This window comes from Tubulanus polymorphus, chromosome 1 (assembly GCF_964204645.1).
Source record: "Tubulanus polymorphus chromosome 1, tnTubPoly1.2, whole genome shotgun sequence".
NCBI classification, from domain to species: Eukaryota; Metazoa; Nemertea; class Palaeonemertea; order Tubulaniformes; family Tubulanidae; genus Tubulanus; species Tubulanus polymorphus.
This window is the reverse complement of record NC_134025.1, coordinates 10317983-10338948: the sequence shown is the minus strand read 5'-3', so window position 1 is coordinate 10338948 and position 20966 is coordinate 10317983. Positions and strand designations below refer to the sequence as shown.

The 20966-nt window shown below is 39.0% G+C and overlaps 1 protein-coding gene across 1 annotated transcript in view; it reads left to right on the top strand.

The window, feature by feature from the left end:
- Window positions 1–20359, top strand: part of LOC141914711 (epidermal growth factor receptor-like) — a 93290-nt gene extending 72931 nt beyond the window's left edge. Inside the window, exons 11-27 of the mRNA XM_074805982.1 lie at window positions 2023–2222; window positions 2968–3098; window positions 3187–3385; window positions 3897–4160; window positions 4322–4416; window positions 4805–4958; window positions 5043–5156; window positions 7155–7439; window positions 7679–7742; window positions 7856–7947; window positions 8042–8117; window positions 11659–11805; window positions 12101–12198; window positions 12333–12527; window positions 12648–12837; window positions 13106–13249; window positions 13600–20359. Coding sequence (XP_074662083.1) covers window positions 2023–2222; window positions 2968–3098; window positions 3187–3385; window positions 3897–4160; window positions 4322–4416; window positions 4805–4958; window positions 5043–5156; window positions 7155–7439; window positions 7679–7742; window positions 7856–7947; window positions 8042–8117; window positions 11659–11805; window positions 12101–12198; window positions 12333–12527; window positions 12648–12837; window positions 13106–13249; window positions 13600–13907 — 2756 coding nt within the window. The 3' untranslated portion in view covers window positions 13908–20359. The remainder of the gene's footprint in view (window positions 1–2022; window positions 2223–2967; window positions 3099–3186; window positions 3386–3896; window positions 4161–4321; window positions 4417–4804; window positions 4959–5042; window positions 5157–7154; window positions 7440–7678; window positions 7743–7855; window positions 7948–8041; window positions 8118–11658; window positions 11806–12100; window positions 12199–12332; window positions 12528–12647; window positions 12838–13105; window positions 13250–13599) is intronic.
- Window positions 20360–20966: the final 607 nt, after the last annotated feature.

The window sequence follows — 20966 nt, the reverse complement described above, 5'->3', positions numbered from 1 at the left end:
CGGTGTTCCCGAAATGTGTTGTAAGTGAAAAAAAAAACTTTGACTCATATATGGTAGTAACCACCGATGTTGTTGTGTTTGACCATATGCTGAGTCGTCCTTATTAGTTGTGCATGTCGTTGTACAGTCTTTTTAGTTGATTCACTATAGCACACAGGTTAAGGGTCTGGAACGGTGTCGCGGTGCGCACACACACACACAAACCTCTCGCACATTCATAAGATGTCTATTGTTGTCGAGTACTTTCCTAGTAGCTTTGGAAAAGATATCGCAATATTATCACGGCTTATCACGATATTAGATTTTAGATTTATTGCACAAATGCTGCCTGGCGTAAGTTATTAGAATAAGTACTTCCAACGCACTGATATTAGTTGCTGAGAAGAAGATTTAAAAGATTTTTCCGACACGTCAGTTTAAGGATGATTGTCATTGTTTCTGAAATTGGTTTTTATGCTAACATTTTAAAGAAATCATTTGTTTAAAGAAACATTCCCATGAATAGTGTACCCTACACCCTTCCAGACTCCTGAACCCATTTTGTCCCTGGATATATGCATGCTTCCCGTTATGAATGTCTGAATGTTGCGGACACTCCGACAGTCTCTCAGTTCGACCTGTTGAGGACTGATTGGGTGCCTTATACACTCTTGTTACACTCACAAGCCTGACAATGCTGTTACCTCACCCCAGAGCAGTCGTGAAATTCTCTGTGAATGAATTTGCATCTTCAGGCATTTTACATTGTATTTTTAATTATTTGTTGATTAGTTTATGTATTTCATTTTCAATTTTGTAGCCCACTTGCAGCACACTAATGCATTCACTTTTCTATCCATTTGCTGTGGGTAAATGGAATCCTTGAATCCAGTTATTTTGGGAAGTTTTGAAGACGTTGCAATGGATTGTCTTGATATTTGGCGTATCTGCCCATGGGCAGCCCAAAAAGCTGGCTTGATCGAAATTACAATGATGAACTGGCAGCCATTGTTATTTTTTTGTTTTCGAGGATTTCAAGGAAATTTTGTGGACACTTTGATCAATATTCTCAATATTATGTGTATATTTGCCCATCATCTTCAGAAAAACTAGGCCCATCGGACACAAGATGGCTATCCTTTGACCTTAAAGCTTAGGTTCTTAATGGTCTGCTATTTTTCATTGATATACGTAATGTTTTGAGAACAGGGTTATTCATAGATCAGAGGGGTTTTTTATGCAATCATTAGCCATCTTAGTGTCATCAGTCCTTATTTGTAGATAGAAAAAGGTTTTTTGATGGGGAGGGGGGTTAAAAACTAAATGATATACATTTTGAAACAACAATCAATTGCAAAATTGTGGGAGGGGGCATTGAATGAAGTAGTCAGATTGTCAAGCATTTTTCCAAGTGAGCATGGTGTCCCTGTCCTACTAGTATCAATTGATTTGTAACTTTATTCATAACTTAGAAGATAACAATTACCAAGTAACTTTTTAATTTTTTTTCAAATGATATTTTATTTTTGTCTAACATTATGGTTAGAGGTTGTTTTTAACAGTACCTCATCTAACATCTTTGTAACATCTTTGTAATTTGCACGCACAATATATAGGTGTATTTACTAACCTTTCAAAACTCCACAATAGTTTAAAAGTAGTGAAATTCACTGGTCTAAAAGTTCAAATGGTATAGATTACTCATGAAAATTAGTTTTTTTTTGTTGTTACATTAAGATTTTTAACAACGCAGTTTGCTGGTTAAAGATTTGCTTTTTAAAACATATATTACACCTATGCATTGATTAAAGAATCAATTTGATCCGAGAAAACTAACAAATTATAAAACTATAAAAGTTGAACACAATATTATTAATGAGACATAACGTCTTAGAGTGAAAATTTAGGTGATTGGCTTAATAATTAGTAATATCACTAAAAAGCGTATAACGCAATGCTTTTATTAACGTAGGATTTATGATTTTTGTATAGGCATGGTTTCATATAGATAACTGATAGTATGACTCACTTGTAATTTTTCAGTAACCAAAGGCTTAAAATGCGATCCAGGATGCGCGGGTGGCTGCATGGGTCCTGGACCCGAGCAGTGTCAAGATTGTGTCAATTTCCGCGTCGGTAGCCGTTGCGTTTCGAGTTGCTACAGCGAACCTGGACTTTATGACGCTGGAAATCAAACGTGCAAAAAATGCCACAAAGAATGCAACTCTAACTGTAAAGGGCCGGTAAGTTCAATTCAATTTGTTCACAGTTACACAGATAGAATTTATTTCATTGTGCACTGAACTTTTCAGTGGAAGCAAGAGTGGGTCCAAATTTTCTTTCAATTAGTCAAGCTAATGTAGCTCCTTTTGATTTTCTTCATCATTCACGTATAACCCTTTCAGTGATATGATTATTGATATTCAAAAAAGCTGGAGATAATTTGAAAAAAATCTTTTGAAAATTCTAACCCAGTGTGTTGAAAAATGGGCTGTAGTTTGTTTACACTTCGGGATGATGGTGTTTTGTTAATAGTATTCCACTAAGTCAGACAGGTACTGCCATCTTTCAATCGAGATGAAAACTAATTAATAACATCAATACACTGTGATGCGGTGTACTAGCAAAGACCATCACCTCTTTACACACCACACTACGGTGTAGATGCAATGAAAGGGTTAAATGCTAGCCTTAAGACTCAGACGTATGTCATAGATCATTTGTTTCGACTAGCTAAACACCCATGGGAACTGCGTGTTTTTAGCCTTTCTTAAAGCTTAACAATTGATTGCCCATGAATTTAGTAGAAGCATTATGATGGCTGGAATAGGTTTTCGGGGTTTATTAGTGCTCAGGTTACTAATTTTATTCAACTAATGAAATAGCCATTTCACCGGTTCACACAATATCTCTTAAGGTGAAGAAAATCATAATAATATGTATACTTGTTATCGCAGTTGAAATAATATAGATGCATCTAATATCTAGGATTCCGACCACTGTTCAGACGGCTGCAAGAATTTCAAAGATGGTCCTTTCTGTGTTGAAAAGTGTCCGAGTTCAAAATATCCCGATGATACCAAACACTGTAAACCGTGCCATGATTATTGCGTCGGCGGGTAAGTTCTTCTTGGTTTTCTTATTCGTGTGTTCTTTCCTGAGTCAGTCGAGCATGTAACATTCACATTCTGTTGTGTGATATCTTAGATGTACCGGCCCGTTGAACAAGGTTGGAAAGAACGCTTGCAACAATTGTTCGTTCGTGGTGATGAAAAATGCGACTGAGGTCGACCATTGTTTGGAGAGCAATCCAGATAAATACGTCTGCCCGGACGGATATTATCTGAAATACACATTGAATCAACATTCGGACAAAAATTCATTCAGTTCTTTGTTACGTCTTGCAGTAAGTACCCACGTTGAATGTTCATAGTAGATCGACTTATTTTGATGTAACTTTCTGCCAAAATGCTGTAAGAAGTATCCTAGTTATCTGACCCAGTTGCTAAATCGTGTTGTAAATGATGAGAAAGCATGCCAATTACAATCAAATTCATAGATGTTTCCTGAGATTCAACCTTTTTAGTCTGTTTGATTTTTTCTACAGTAAATGTTTTACTCAGACCCTCATCTCTTTCAGTCAAAGCCTTGAATCTTAATCAAGAACTGTGGAACTGGCTCTATATTAGAACCAGTCTCACAAATGTTGCTTATTGAAAATGAGCCAATTTTTTAGTTCAAATGTAGAGCTCGGTCATGGTTTTATCAGGAGGTGGACTGAACTATATAGAGTTTTCGATTAACTGAATACAAGTATTTGAATCTCTTTTAATTGCCAAAGATGCACCATAACTCAATCATGGGTAGATATAGTTATTATAAAATGTATCTTATGCGGCTATATTACTGTGTTTCAGAGTTGTATTCGATGCGATGACATGTGTAGAACATGTACATCTGCTGGTGATTATAACTGTCCTCGCTGCAAATATTACCGCTTCCAAAGCCGATGTATTTCGAGATGTCCAGAAGGCACGTATGCCGAGCCGGATGAAGTAGGAGACCTGATCTGTCGAAATTGCCATGATGAATGTAAACGTGGGTGCACTGGTAAAAGTACAACCGATTGTAAATTATGCCTGCATTTTAGAGTTGACATAGATGATCCTGGCAAAGACAGGGTAAGTACAACTTATAGGCTTCGAGAGCTACACATAATATTTGTTGAATATTGTATTTACTTGTATCTCAAGTGACTTGATGAAGATGATGCCTGCTTTTGTTACTGGTAATCTTTACAAGTGATAATTGTATCCCTAAAAGTTTTTTACACCCTTTATAGAAGATAAATTGTACTGCAAAGTGTCCAAAGACACACCCATATACTGATGCTGACAAGGAAACTGGTGAAGATGTTTGTCTAGTTACGATGCCTGCGTAAGTATTTTGCAATTTCATTATAGCCGCGATCGCACGGACCATTTTTGGCCTGGGTGCCAAATGGGCCTGTGCCTATTTGACCCAGGCCAAACATGACCCGACCAAAGACATTGGACCAGGCCAAATTTTAGCACCGGTCAAATCATTGCTTGTGAATTGCAATTGGTTCTGGAAGTGATTCACTTTGCTTTGTTTAAGCATTGTTTAGTATCGAGTGAGGGGTTTACGTGTGAACGTGGTCTCTAATTAGGCACGGGCCAGATTTGACTCGGGCCTGATCCGTGCCAGTTCAGCCCGGCCAAATTGTCTCTGTGTGATTGTGGCTTATGAATTCAGAACCTTGAGTTTTTAATCCTGATTATGAATCACCATTTGTTAATTAAAGGTCCATGAGTGTTGTGATTGGATCTGTGACGGGTGCAGTGTTTCTCATTATCATCGGAATCGGAGTTATTGCTTACTATTGTCGCTTGAGAGCCCTGTCGAAGGAGAACGCTTTGAAACTGACCGCGCGTCTCAGCGGATATACCGACGATGTGGTTTGTAGATTTTACGTCTTTTCCACGTACAAACGAACATTTCACCATGATCTTAACAATGCGACATTCCTGCGTTTTTTACAGCCTTTAACTCCGTCTGATGCTAAACCGGATATGGCGCACATGAGACTTGTTAAAGAGTCGGAATTACGACGAGGTGGAATCATAGGATCTGGAGCTTTTGGAACTGTCTACAAGGTAAATTGAAGAATCCACTATCATATGAAATAACACACTAGGATATAACTTCCTTGATTTCACAAAAATGTGTAAGCTTTAGAAGTTAAGGTTCTTTGTATGATGTATCTATACCTTATGTTATTACAAGGATAGGCAAAATATAGCACTATCAGTATGCCAGTTAATCATATTATGTTTATGTTTAAGCCCAATTCTCATGAGTTATTTCCAACTAACTTTTTCCTGCAATGTGAAAATGTCTTCAGCAACACGCATTTTCATGTTGCAGCTTCCAGAGCCAGCAATTTGCTTTTTACAGCTAAAAAAAGTGAAAATACCCTAGGTGACAACAAGCACAAATACGCGTGGTCGCCCGGACAACCAATAGCAGTGGCACGCGTTTTCATAAGCAGCAGTTTCCTGATGGAATTTCCTTTCCAAAATTGCTGCTGCAGTTTGACCGTTTTCACGGCATTTTTTTTGGGGCAGAGCAGGAAGCATTTGCAATAGCTATTTTCTGCTGATGTGTCTTCCAGCTTCAGTAGCATGAAAAAAGCTCTCTGGAAACTGCTCATGAAAACTAGGTTTTAAACTTAACTAGAAGACTGATCTTATGTTTCATTGGACAGGACTGGTGACTCATAGGATACCGAAGTGTATTATAACAAGCCTGTAGCCAGGATTTTGAAAGTGGCGTTCTTAAATTATAAAAAAGGACACTTTTGCATGTTCAGTATCCCAGGCTATGCTTAAAATAGAATTTTGTAGCTATTCCACAAACAATAAAACCCAACAAATAAATCATAATCAATAAATATAATAAACTACATTCGTCTTGGGTGTTTTCCCGCGAATATTCTCGCCCTAGCTTTTGTAGATATCCCCAACGTAATGTATGTGCATGAGGCCAAGGAGGTTAACCTATCCTGCCTCATTGAACATAGCATGTAGTTGTTTCGCCAACGTAAGGCACTGCTTCGCTCACACATACACGAGGTGAATTTGAAAGCGATGATTTTTTGTATAAATCTGTAATTACTGGAGCAAAAAACATCTATGGAATCAGTGAAATGTAATTAAAAAGAATACTATGATGAAAATGTTATGAAAGAAATACGCAGTGGATATTTTACCATATACGGCTGAGTGTTTATTTCCACTATTTTACCGTACATCGTCGCTGATTGGCTGATTTACGCCGCGCATGCGCACAGAAGTGGGGGACTTAGAAAATTCAAGGAAAGTGTGGAGAACAGAGTTAGAGAAAATAGAGCCGATAGAGTGAGACTCGAACCCGAGACAGTAGGCCTAAATTACTAGCGCAGCTTCATACCACTAGACCACCGAGCTCGCTGAAAACCATTCGAATGTTTCAACTATCTATAGTACCTCACCTTACCCTAATCCTATCCCTAGGGGTAAAACGGAACCCTCTGGACCCTCTTCTCACCCTCTTGACACTAACCCTATCGAAGCCCTTACCCTTAACCCAATAAAATGATTTTATTGTTACTTTTATTAGTTAATACTAAATATATAGTGATAATGTACGCAGAAATTGCGGAAGTAAATACTTTGCCGTATACGGTTAAATATCCACTTCGAAAGAAATGTGAAAATTTCTTTTTTAATTCGTCATCTGCATTACTGTGTGAGCCTAGTGTTAGCCACATGTGTTTCTGAAAACATTATAAACAATGGACTGCCAGTTGAGTTGCTGGTAGGATGTGACCTACACTGAAGGTGCCTTTGAACCTGTAACATATATGACAGCTCAGACAGACAATAGTGTTTCAATGGATGCGCAAAAGCCATAAGCAATTGACAACAAAAAGGTATCATAAAGCGTGTAATAATTTGTAACAAGTTGGCTGAAAAAATTACCAAAATCATGAAGGGCACTTTCTAAAAAGGGGCGTTCGTTCGAACGGACATATCCCCCTGGCTACGGGCTTGATTATACGACTTTTCGTATCAGCCATTTTTATTGAAATTACCGGTTTATTTGTTTTGCAGGGTGTATGGATACCTGAAGGTGAAAATGTTAAGATTCCTGTTGCGATTAAAGTCCTTCAGGAAGGCAATTCGCCTTGCATGAACAAAGAACTCCTGGAAGAAGCTCGAGTTATGGCGTCCGTCGATCATCCATGTTGTATACGAGTATTGTGTGTTTGTATGACTGCGCAGATGATGCTCGTTACGCAACTAATGCCACTTGGTTGTCTGCTGGACTATGTGCGCAAACACCAGAAAAATATAGGATCAAAAGCACTTTTGAACTGGTGTACACAGATAGCGAGGGTAAGTATGAGCATTTCTTTATGCTGCTGTTGTACCAGTAGTTTGTAGTGAATGTAATGTGAGGATTGAATTTAGTAACTGATAAATGTAAAACGTTATATTTGTTGTTCATGGCTTGGCTTTCAATCATAGAAGGTTTATTTGTTGGCACAAATTTTACTTTCATGTATATGTTAGTTACCTCGGGCATAGTACTGGATACATCTATACTTATTGCGAATGCGTATGTTTGTTTCTAGGGTATGCAATATTTAGAAGAAAGAGGCATTGTTCACAGAGATCTTGCCGCCAGGAATGTGTTGGGTAAGCACATTATGTCCTAATCACAGCGTTTTCAGAAAATGATTCATATCATGATTTGATTGTACAAATATGCGCATGTTTTGGTGAATTATGATCTGTATGCTTTTTTCCAGTGCAAAGTTCACAGCAAGTAAAGATCACTGATTTTGGTCTGGCAAAGCTTCTTGATTACCATGAAGAGGAGTACCACGCTACTGGTGGAAAGGTTAGTCAGCAACCTTCAAGACCAACATGGTTAATCCAAATGCATGTAGCAATCACTTATCAATATGATTCATGCCCTGTTTTGATTGTTTTAGATGCCAATAAAATGGTTAGCCTTGGAATGCATCCAACATCGAATATTTACCAAAAAGAGTGATGTTTGGAGCTTCGGTAAGTGAAAGAGCATTTACATGATCAATAATCTCGTTTAAACATTCTGTCCGTGTAGTAAGAATGATATACAATAATATCGATATACGACAAGAACCCCCTAGTTCACTCTACTTAGAATTCATTTAGCTTGTAACTGTTTATACATTGTATTACCCCCAGTTTGTATCGCTTCTGATTACAAAGTTAGTCTCTCTGTTCTGGATTGTATATATGTTTCATAATATTTCCATCGAGTACTGTACCCTTTCCTATGGTTTTTGCCAATATTTTCTAAATTTGGATTGATCGCCAATGGTTTTTCTATACGACCCGGCCCTGCGGTATTGCATTTAGCCACCGGCGAAATCCGCCATCTTTTTTCTTGGCGTTCTCGCAGTAGAACGCGTTGGATTTTTTCGCCGTAAAAATCTGGGAATTAGGATATTAGGGAGTTTTCACTCTCATAACGGTGAGTCCGTTCGGTTTGGGGGTTATCCCTGGTTTCTATTTTTCCGTAAGAATTTTATTTACAAATATAATTTGATTGAATTGAATTGATTTGATTTGTAACAGGATAATTATGCCGCCCCCTCCTAAGGGTCAACATCGTGGCAGGGAGGGATGCGGGCATTTGTTTGGCGCCTGGGACAACCACGATTCGTGTGTGTCGTGCAGGCGCAAATCCGGTCTAATATGTGCAAGGAGCAATCCTTGCAAGATTTGCGAGGTGTGGTCTGAGGACCTTTGGCTTTGGGCCGATAAGGCTCTTAAACTAAGAGATCGTCGTCGAGTTAGCAGGGATTCGTCGGTTTCGGCCGATGTGCCAACCGACGTTTCTAATCCTGTTTCTTATCGTAAAGCGGAGCGGTCGCCGGTCGTTCAGGTACGATCAGCTTCCCAACTCCGTTCACCGGGGAGGAACGCTGGTTCACCGGCACCGGTCTCCGGTCATTCACCGGTCTCTGGTCGTTCACCAGTTCAGCCGGTTCGGCTGGTTCAGACTACATGTTCGGAACCGAACGCGCGCCGCGGTAGTCGGGAACGGCCCGCACCAGTTCGGTCGGTACCGGTCCAGGTCGGGCATCGGTGCGGTTCGGGCACCGGTCCGGTTCGGGCACCGGTCCGGTCCAGACGTCGTCCGGTTCAAAACATCCGGTACGTTCATCGTCTGATTCTGATCGTCGCTCCGGGGATAGAGCTCGCTCTCCCACTAGATTTAGACGCCGTGAGCGTAATAAACGAGCAAGATCTCCTTCTCGCAGATCAAGGTTTGATCGCGAGAGGGACTACGATCATTATTGTCGGAAGTTTCGCCGTCGGTCTTCTCATCGTTCGTCGACGTCGGTTAGCGATGAAGGCGATTCTTCTAGTGGGTCTCGATCCCGTTCGAGGGACCGTCACCGAAGTCGGCATGATCGTCGGGATACTGGAAAATACCTGACTCAGAAGGATTTCCATGTATTTGAAGAGAAAATTTCAAACTTGTTATCTTCGTCGCAACAAGTCGCTGCAACCTCTACAACAGGTAACCCTATTCCTGATTGTCCGGTTAGAAGTTCGCCAGCCCACTCAGTTCTTCGGAATTCTGACTCTGAATTCCTGGATGCTGCGGTAGGGTCTGATTTCAATGAGGATCCGGTCCCAGAAACGGCAATTCCTTCTGGGGTCGTTCCTGTCGCGAGCAATTGTGGGTTGCCCCAGACGATGGGGGCTTCCCTGGCTCGCAATGTATCTCCGTCCCGTTCAGTTTTATCCGAACCAGCGGGGGACATGCCATTTAGAGCGATGATAAGTGAGTTCTTTGTCAAGCACGGGGCGACTCGCGCTAAGCCCACAGCAGCTCCTCTGGTCGGTGAGTCAATGGAAGCTTATCGCCCTCCGGACTCCGATCTTAACGTTTTACGGGAATCGTCAGCGGTTTCGAGAGAATGGGCTCGATTGGATACGCAATTATGGGGTGAATGTCGGCCTGGAACATTTTCATTTCCCCCTCCAGAACGGGGTATGAAATCTGGGAAATATTTTAGTTCAACCGATCCACCTATAGGCGCATTTCGCTCGGCGTATTACGCAACTCCAGGTGCTGCCGAATCGGCAAAGTCTTTCCGTCTATGGCTCGAGTAGCCAAACTTCAAGAAGCTGTAGCGGGAGTGTCCACAACCCTGAGAACAGCTCGTTACTAGGCTCGGTTGGGCGTCAATGGCGAATTGAAGCCCTAAAACATCGAGTGGAACCGGGCATCCCGGACAGGACTTTATGTCCTGCACGGGCGTTGTGTTTCTATTTAGATCGCTCTGCTTCACGGAGGGGTTCACGGGAGCGGTTATTTATTCCGCTGCTGGATCACCTAAAGGGTGATATTTCGCGGGACACAGTGGCCCAATGGGTCTCTTCACTGATCAAGGACATTTTATTGAAGGAGAATCTTTCCTCGGAGGGAGTGGTTCCTCATCAAGTGAGGTCTATGGCTACTTCCTGCGCAGCCTTTTCGGGTGCTCCGTTGGAGGAAGTCTGTCAGGCCGCCTTTTGGAATTCTCCATCGACATTCACGTCATTTTATTTACGGGATGTTTCAGGCCAGTTAGGCTCATTAGCTTCACTTGGTCCTGTTGTCATGGCTCAAGGTGTCCGTTCTTTCCGATCGGACCCTTTAGTGTAGAATATTTATGTTGCATTATCAGGATCACAGGGGGTGTATCCTTGTACATAGTTTGGGCTCATATCTGCAAGTATTAATTTCGCAAAATTCTGGGGGGCCCCTGAGCTGGACGGACTCACTGTGGCCAACCGGTCTTCCCTGTGCTACAGTGCTCCATTCCGTGCTTGGGTAAGTGCTCTCTTTTTCCCTCTTACCTTGCGTTTGAGCGGTGGTTTTTCTATCTACCTTTCCCACCATCCTTGTGCTAGGCTAGTCTAGCAAAAACCATAGGAAAGGGTACAGTACTCGACGGAAATATTACAATTTTTGGAACTAAAATTTGTATTTCCGAGTAGTACTTACCCTTTCCTATGGTGGGAATCCCGCCCACCTGCCCCGCATAGCTGTTTTTTTTTTTGGTCTGCTATGACGTAAAAAGATGGCGGATTTCGCCTGTGGCTAAATGCAATACCGCAGGGCCGGGTCGTATAGAAAAACAATTGGCGCTCAATCCAAATTTAGAAAATATTGGCAAAAACCATAGGAAAGGGTAAGTATTACTCGGAAATACAAATTTTAGTTCCAAAAATTGTAATTTTGTTGTAACTTTGAAAGTAGTAGTGATTCGTGAAGATGACTATAAGAATAAGTTGAAATGTTAAAATGAATGATACTAAAAGGAAACATATTGGACACTTTCTTCTTTCGTATCATGGGATTTTATGTATTGATATTGGCTGATTTAATATCCTTGAATAACTAGGTACCGCACTTTTGGCATGTGGATTGAGTCTTGATCTAAAAAGTAAATTTTAATGGCACCTTGACCCAATATATGTTATATAAGCTTATTTAAAGCAATATAAGTGTGATTTTAGTTCATGTAAGGCTTAAGTATGAATTATTTCTCTCTGGTTTCAGGCGTTACGGTTTGGGAATTGTTTACGTATGGTCAACGTCCCTATGAAGGTATCCGAGCGAGAGATGTTCCCGATTTGCTCGAGAAAGGAGAACGATTACCGCAACCACTCATTTGTACAATTGATGTCTATATGATTATGATCAAATGTAAGTTTAACAGACCTAGGTCAAGATCTTAGGTAGTATGAACGATATGAGTTGCACATAGTACTCAACATAAAAGGCATGTACCAGTATAGTAAACTATATCATACTACTTTGAACAGGCAAAAGATTATATCTATCTTACTGTATTTTATTTCAAAAAGGGCTTCAGGAAACTGCCATGGGGATAAAATGTGTGCATTCTTTATGATCGGAGGGTTGATGCATGGATCATTGGATCATTTACATTCGTTTTTATTGGACCATTCGTGTCTCACATGTTCTGTGTATATTTCAGGCTGGATGTTAGATGCAGAGAGTCGTCCATCGTTTAAGGAATTAGGAGACGAATTCGAAAAAATGGCCAGAGATCCAGGAAGATACCTCGTAATACGAGTAAGGAAATATATCAACTAATTCGTGATATTTTAAGCTGATATTTTAAGCCCGAAAATCGTTGTTGCCTGTGGTTTGTTTGCATTTGTGTAAATAAATGTTCATTTTCGATACAAGTAATGTTTCTTGTTTAGGGTGACAAATTATTACGACTGCCGAGCCACACGTATGATACAAATGATTTAGTTCGTAGTATGAGCGTTTCCGGAGATGGTCCAGAGACTGTGATGGATGCCGAAGACTATCTGTCACCGAAAATGCTTTTATCAGGAGAAGACGAGTCACCTGATGTCGATATCAAGGATGGCATTCCACACGCTATGATGCAGGTGAGCAAACCAAAACCAATGTACCTTGCCTCGTCTTCTTGTGGTATTGGAACAAAAAATATTCACTGCTAGCACGCAATAATTGTCGAATGTAAAGTCATTTTAATGGATGCTTTCTAGGCAAATGGCAGATTCCGGCAGCCTGCTTACGATGAAAGAAGCACTCCAAATTGTAGCCCAGCAAAGGAAAGCGATAATCTGATAGCACCGAAGCGGGATAAAAAATACGGTCATTTGGAGGCGTCGCGACCAGTGCGAGGGACCAGCGTGGCTTCCAGATACAGCTCTGATCCATGTAAAGTTTTAAAAGGTATACACGTGTAATCGAATAACTTTGGTTCAAGAGGAATTCACTAGCCGTCGTTCCCTACATTATCCCATGAATTCATATACCTCTTTTTACTAACACCCCAGTGACTGGAGTGACCGCAGTGTTTGACCATACAATCAATTTATGATTAAATCAAACACATCTACGGCTTAATCAAAACCCACGTATATCAATGAATAATCAAGTAATATATGTCGGTATAACACTTGTGGAAATGCAGGTTCACTTTTTGTTTCTTTTTCAATAGATGATATGTCTCCGAAAGACAAATGTGACGGATTATTTGACGGCATTGACAGTACAGATTTCCATTTAGACCTACCTGTAGATGAGGATGATTATTTACAGCCACGATCAATGAAACCAAACCATTACATGGATGTCATAGACAGTAAGTTTCAAAAAGGAAATTGTTGAATCTATAGGGATACATTAACGCACCAGACTCTTATTAATTACTTGAATTACTTGAACAGAATGTCTTCCTCCCCCAAATTCAACAGCAGGACCCAGTTCCACAGTTGTGAGTTAGAGCTGGGTTTAAGTTAGTTCATCGTCAATGAGTTAACTCGGAGTCAAATCTTAACTCAGAACTGTGGAACTGGGTCTGTATGTTTGTGGAGATTGAGATCTGTGTTCAGTCATTATCCCTGCTGTTAAAGATTTCACCCGAAGTCTAAATCAGTTGAAATGGCGTCTGATTATGAATTCTTATTAAGTCTCGGCATCCTTCCATTTCAGATGATACATATGTGAACCCGAGTAAACCGCCAAACACATTGGACTTAGATATCGATAAAAATTCGAATCCGCGATCGATGGATAATCCGGGTTACTTTATCATGGGTCGGGGTCCGTCGACGTCGCCGAGCTGTAGCCCCGTCAGTCCGACCAGTTTCGGATCGTCGAGTCCCACCGACACGCAACCGCTGCATCAAAAGTCACCGAGCAGTGAGGAACATGACTATTACAACGTTTTGAACAGTAGTAAAAACAAAAACAACCGCACAATTCCGTATTTAAACTCCCCAAACGAGACTACGGTGTAGAGACTTCGCATTCACTCCTCACGCATTGCGTATGTACATATCAGTGTGCATGTAAATAGAAGCTGCTGATTGCTATAATCATATAGACCTAGTATAAGCCTAGCTGTACTGAGAGAAAAATATTCTGGGCATGCTGGTGGACCAAGTACCGAGGGGAAGTCGCGTCGTCGTCGCGCGTGATGATATCCTCGGGGAGTGATAAGCGCATCGCTCAGTCCAATTTCGTTTGGTGCTCAAGCTGCAGCTCGGTCGGAGTATGTTATTCGTTGCAGCATCGTCAAAAAGGCAGCAATTCCTCATGTGATGATATCAGTTGACATATCAAAACGAAATTCCGATTGTCCACAGTTGCGGTCGCGCTGCCGAGACGGATTCGATCCGAGTCTTCTGGAAGCCGGAGGATAGCTGTCGAATGTGCTCACGCGGTGTCGGAACGAACACTGCGCAATACGTGTATCGGTACGAACTAGCGATCTTCTGAAAATATTTCATCCTTTTCTGAAAAAAAAGACGCGTCAAACTCAGTCGATAACTGTGATCGAGGATTCGAGAGAAAAAAAGTGGCCCCCAAATGACGACGTTCGGATTATTTTCATTCTGCTCGCGCGGAGGCCATTTTTTATTTACCGGCTGTATCAGTTTTTCAGTTATTTCTTGTGATATATGATGAGAATCTTCACGCTGTCCAAAAAAAAGAAAATGAAAGAATTCAATACCTCTGGAAAACACGAGCAGCGGCGCAAGATTCTACGAGATTCTTACTGTGTAACGGGCAGGTGATACTTGACTTGGCTGTCTTGTGGATATAATAAAGAGTTGTGATAAGAGGCAGAAAATGATAAGCGGAATGTTCCATCTAAGCAGAACACGGCCGAATGTTCCGTCTTATCATTATTATTATTATTGATGATGATGATGATTACTATTATTGTCATCATTGGACTCATGTCGAAAAGCAAACAATGTCGATAAAGCACAGTATGATTAGATAGATATACATTATGATTTCACTGCTGCATTTGTCAGCGTAAAACACTTGTATCATACTGAGATGCATTATCATCACAACACAGATGGACTAAAATTTTGTTCTGAATGAACTCCAGCGATTTATTGTAAATATTTTCTACCCAGACATCAATAACTGTTTGTTGTGATAGGCCAATTATGATATCGTCTAATACCGACTAACTTAGTTTGTAAATATTATTACTAAATATGTCCAGGAACTAATGTTGAATATGATTGAGTTATTTGGTTCATCTTGCATTGAAGACAGATTTCTTGTGCGTGCGTATTGACTACAAGCGTGAATGAAAAATAATGATATTTTACATTTACCACAATTCTGTAACAGGGTGAATTATGATGTACAAAAATTGTGTCGAATATTGAAATTTTATTCATCATAGCTTATTCCCTGAATCTTATTATTTTCATACCCATAGTTTTATATAAAGTTTATTCTGCAACTGTTTACTTTTCACGAGCCTTTATTGTTGACTTGAAAAGTATCAAAATCGATTAAAGAAAAACGACTTTCCCCGTTCAATAGGTATCAAGGGGTCCCCTTAAATCCTGAAGTGCGGGGGGACACCCTACATAATTTTTCATTTACATGTTGCTTGGCAATATCTAATGGAAAAATGAAGTGTCGATCACATAAGCAAATTCGGAACAACTGTTCACACGGATGCCAAATGGGCCCATGCCTGTCGAGCAAAAACATCAGACCGGGCCAGAGCCGAATTTTAGCACAGGTCGAATCATCGCGTATGAATTGAAACAAGTTCTTGAAGAGACTCACTTCGCTTTGTTCGAGCATTGTTTAGTATCAAGTGAGTCTACTTGCGAACGCTCTCTTTCAAATTAGGCACGGGTCAAATTTTACTCGAGCCTGATCCGTGCCAATTTGGCCTGGGCCAAATCATCTCCATGTGATCATGGCTATAGTGTCCAATAACCGAAAGAGATTTTGTAACCAAGTTATCCAGCGAAAGTGAAAAGTTTATGTAGTGTGCCCCTTTGCTTGAAACGTACATCAAAATGAAGATTTTATGTTGGTGTCTTTATTTGTAAAACCCTAACTGCTGTGCTTCGTACAATCATGAAAATCACAGATCATTCTGATGATTTTTTAACTAGCCTCTCCTGAGTAAAGTAGATTTTTTGTTAGGGTATATTGTAAACATCGTGGCAATCATTTTAAAACGTTTTAATTTTTTTGACAATTGATATCAAGTTGTTTTAGTTGTCTTTATTTCATTGGTCAGTGTCTATTGTTGATTTACTATCGGCCCAAAATTCCAGGAGTCAGTACAGCTTTTACACAAATCCAGCCCGAGAAGCACACAAAGCTCGAGTGACCTTGACCAGTATTTTGACTTGAGTTTTTGATATTGTAGAATAATCTGGACCATACCATAGATAATGATCATTTCAAATTCATTGATGGTCAAAATGGCATTGAAGTTTTTTCAGCGTGTCAGGAATCGCAATCTATCAAATGATTACCTTTGTTTGCCACAACATTGTCGTCTACGGTTTTCCTTTCTAATGTAATTGAAATTTCATCACTTAACAGTACCGATACTTGATTATTTGATCGAAATCTTAACACTACTTAGATAAAACGTGATCTATGCATTAAGTGTCTTGTGTTGAACCGCAGACATTTTGTTACAGATAAAGATGTAGTTGACTGTATCCTATGTTCGATGATTTTTAGAACTGGTCTGAGACCGATATTTTTTGTTTGTCGAGCACAAACTTTTCTTCATGCAGTGCATAAAGGCTTTGCAAAAGCATTGTATATTGTAAGCATAGATTTCATAATTTAAAATACACCATGTATATTCAATTTTTCGCTCCGTTGTGACAGGGGATAGACTGCCGTCATCCATCCGTCTGCCCGTCCATCCATCTGTCGCTCAATCGTTGTCCATAAATCACAACTCTAGTTGTTAATAGATCAAGATGCAACTTGGTACCAATGACCTTTAGGTCAGCTTCTAAAACAATAGAGCTGTTATTTGGGTTTGAGGGACGGGGCCCATATTTCAAAGAATCGCTACTTGTCGCGCATTATTACCAGATCAAAATGAAACTTGGTACCAATGATCAGCCAAAGCCTAGAATAAAAGAGTGGAACCTCCTTACGATGAACTTCCCGGGACCTGGAAATATGTTCGTTATAACTGATCATTCGTTATATCGATTATGAAATAATAATTTTCCAATTTGGGACAAAATTCTAGGTTTGTAATAACCGATAAATCGTTAAATCTGAGGACATTAATGAGGTTCCACTGTATAAAACAGTTCTTTGGACTTAACCCTTCGCGGATGTCCTCGGAGTGAGGCCTATATTTCTGTGAATCACTTCGATTCCCAGTTTCTATCAGATCATTTCCAAATATTTTATGGACCAAGAACTACAACAATATATTGGATCATTACCAATCTGTATGGATATTCAGTAGGCCAACAGCTACTAAGTTACATGGCTGTTGTTGAATTGTATCTGGGTACCTACCTCTAGCAGTGAGTGGAGCCATTCATATTTATGAAGAATAATTAAGTTAAGAAAACACAGCGGAGCTATGTCGACTGACAGGCTGCTCGTTCACTACTTGTGATGATAGACTTAATCATTTTGTTAACCGGTAATAGAATTATAAGTGAAGAAAGTTTCTGAAAGAATCATCTGAATTTTATCATAATGTATATAGTAATGATTTTAGACTAAAGGCCCTAGCTTCGTAGCGCCCAAATTGTTTTGAGCAGTTTAATATTGTTTTTGCTGTGACATAATTTTTTTGTAGAGGTTTCTTCTTTTTTGTACCATACGGGGGCGCTTGTTGCGCGCTTTCTCTATACCAGTGAATTTATAGCACACTTCACGTGTGTGTTCGTGTGCGTGCGATGTGATGTGATACAAGTTTATCGAAGATTTTACTTATTTTTAACGTTGCGTAACGATGCGTTTCTGCATGCCAGTTGACAAATACAGATTTTTTGTTGTTTATACAAAACTTTACAAAAAGCTAAAATTAACTTTTAACCTCGCTTTTTTTACTAAATTGATTATCAAAATATTATCATATAATAGAAGATTGTAAATTCTAAGATATTTATACACATACTGGGTGATATGTTTTTTCGAACCGACGATGTCAAAATTATTGCCCGGCTAATTTGTTCTGTGTTGTGTACATGTTGTAATATGTATGTGACCAGATAATGGATGTGTACCTTTTATATATATATATATATATGAAAATTGCTTCAAAATGCATTTAATCCGTTCAAGACAGTTATGTATGGCCTATCCGTTCAGTTGAGATATGTAATGTATATTTAGTACGGAAAAATATTTTCTTTTTTGTGTAAACCAGTTGTACAAATTCGTTCCCAGGTAATTTATAATGATATATAATCTATACATGATTTGGTGGTTGTGATTATTATGAATATTTTCTATTATTACAAAGATAATTATAATCAGTAATTGATACTTTTATCGTCATTGTATTATCATTACTATCATCATTATTATTATCATTATTATTAATATCATAGTTATCGCTGTTTTCGAAATATCTTCCTTTTTTATTTATTAGTCGCTTCCCGCTTCCAATGAGAGTCACATTCTATTATCACTATCCACATGTTCAAATCTTAATCATACGCGTTGATTGATAAAGTTTTATGACTTAACTATGTAATCTGGTGAAAAGTGAAAGTTCTTGCCCTACTGAGCTACATTCACAAAATTCTGGCTTACTACGCAAGTATCATTTTTGATCAATATCATATTTAAGCTTTGGCTCTTATTTGAGATGATTTGAAAATCTTTAAAAATTCTGCCCAGTGTGTTGAATAACGGGCATTCCACATTAGTGCACTGTGGTGCAGTGTATCATTATTTCACTATGTCTGACAGGTGCTGCCATCTTTTAATACAGATAACTAATGATAAACATCAATACACTGTAATGCGGTGTACTAGCAATTTCAAACACTGAATTATACACTGCATTGCAGTGTAGACTCACTGAACAGGTTAATGAATTTGATAATCAATTGCATATCGTTGCTGTAAACCTACACAACCTGTTGCAGTGACCAATCAGGTTGCAAGTCGACCTACGCCTACCTTCATATCAAAATGGTTCAAAGTTGATGCACATTGCATGTACCTAGATATTTGTCTTGCACAACAGTGTACCCACAATATCAGACATAATAGTCGCCCAGTGCACAAACACATCAGTATAATTAATACTTGCGCCTAAATGCCTTAGCAATATCAGTCTTCAAAAAGTGCACATGTACACATCACATTCATCAAATGATAATAGCTAATCTACATTGCACGAGTATATCAAAGAATATGAGAATTCTCATTACATTATATCAACTACAATACATGTTATGAACTTGCTAGCGTCCAACTGGTTGGGTGCCCATGCACTCCCCAACATTGTGCTGCCCTTCACTTTAGTATGACAACCATATCAGAAAAGTTGCTTAACCTCTATCATGCAACAAGCCTTGGTATGAATCATCAAAACGACGGTAATATTCGTCGGAGACACTTTCCCATCCTAAAAACTGATGGCATCGAGACTGCCACGGTTTCATCAGTTGTATCAGGATGGCATTTATCTAGGTATAAAAGTATCATGCAACTCACATTTGATATCAGAAAAGAATTACATGTAATACACAACTGAAACATGAGGCACTCAATCTGCACTGATTCTAATAGCTTTTCACCGGCCATCACATAGCTCAGGGATTGATGATTCTCCACTAAGTTGAGACATTGAACAAATTTAAAGTAACTAAACTGACAAAGCGGGAGCCTTTTTATATGTATTTAGTACATTTCTTATTATCACTAACATATTGGGATAAGTTTGACAACAACCATTAATATTATCAGTTTCTTCCTTTCCAAAATATGGGGACTAAAAATTGATTGGTTGCTATGATAATTTTCATATCACGAGACTGAAATTTATCAACTTTTAAAGAAACTCGTTCCATCTGTTGTTTGACTTACTTGATACAAGTTATTCACTCAAAAAATTATGCTAGACTATGTATGAAGGCAAAATGTCTGAGCAAAAGTAATGAAATGGCTTGGCTGTACAAAAAGTTGTTAGACATTGAGAGGGCTGCACTGCCCGCTCTTTATAAATAAATAATTGATTTAACTTGTTACATATTATATTATATAAATATATATATAGATACAAATAGATACTTACTAAGTACGTATGTATTGTAAATGCCTTCGCTACAGTAAAATTTAAGGTTGTAAATCAATTAGGAAAGTATTCATCTGGACAAATCATTGTAATATTGCTGCTTATGTTTACAAAAAAGGAATGTAAATTACTTGTTTTTAATAAAGTTATCGCCATGAATATTATTTATACCCATTCATTGTGTCAATTTAAGTTTTCTGTTGTTTGAAGGTGGAGGTTTCGTTCCAAAAATATCCTGTCCTCCATTTGTGACTAGTGTCCATTGTTAACTTCCGAACAGTTTGAATTTTAACCCACAATTGCTGAACCAGGCCTGCTACATCAACTGATTCTGTCCTACTGACACTAATATCAAAATTCCAAATGATAAAACAAACTGAAGCTTAGGGCAATAAATTGTATAAAATAATTGAAATTATTGCTATGAATAATTATAGTCTGTCTGAAGAACGGACGTTATTTTTCACTTGAAAGTACCGGTATGTGAACTAATTGAGAACAATATTCAAAACAATTTTCATCAATTTTACGAAGGAATATTCACTGTGCCAAGGCTTCTAACAGGTTTGATATTATTGGTTGTGTGAGAAACAGTTTTTGGAAATGGCTTAAGTAGTCCTCTGTATTCATAGCCCTTGGCAGACGGTAAGTGTAAAGTCTTATTCTTCGTCACTGCTACACTAAGAGCCCTACAGATAAAGAAGATCTATACGTGTATCCGAATTTGACACATACTGAAATGTGGAGTTTTTCTGGGATTTTATGGCAAAATACCTACTTC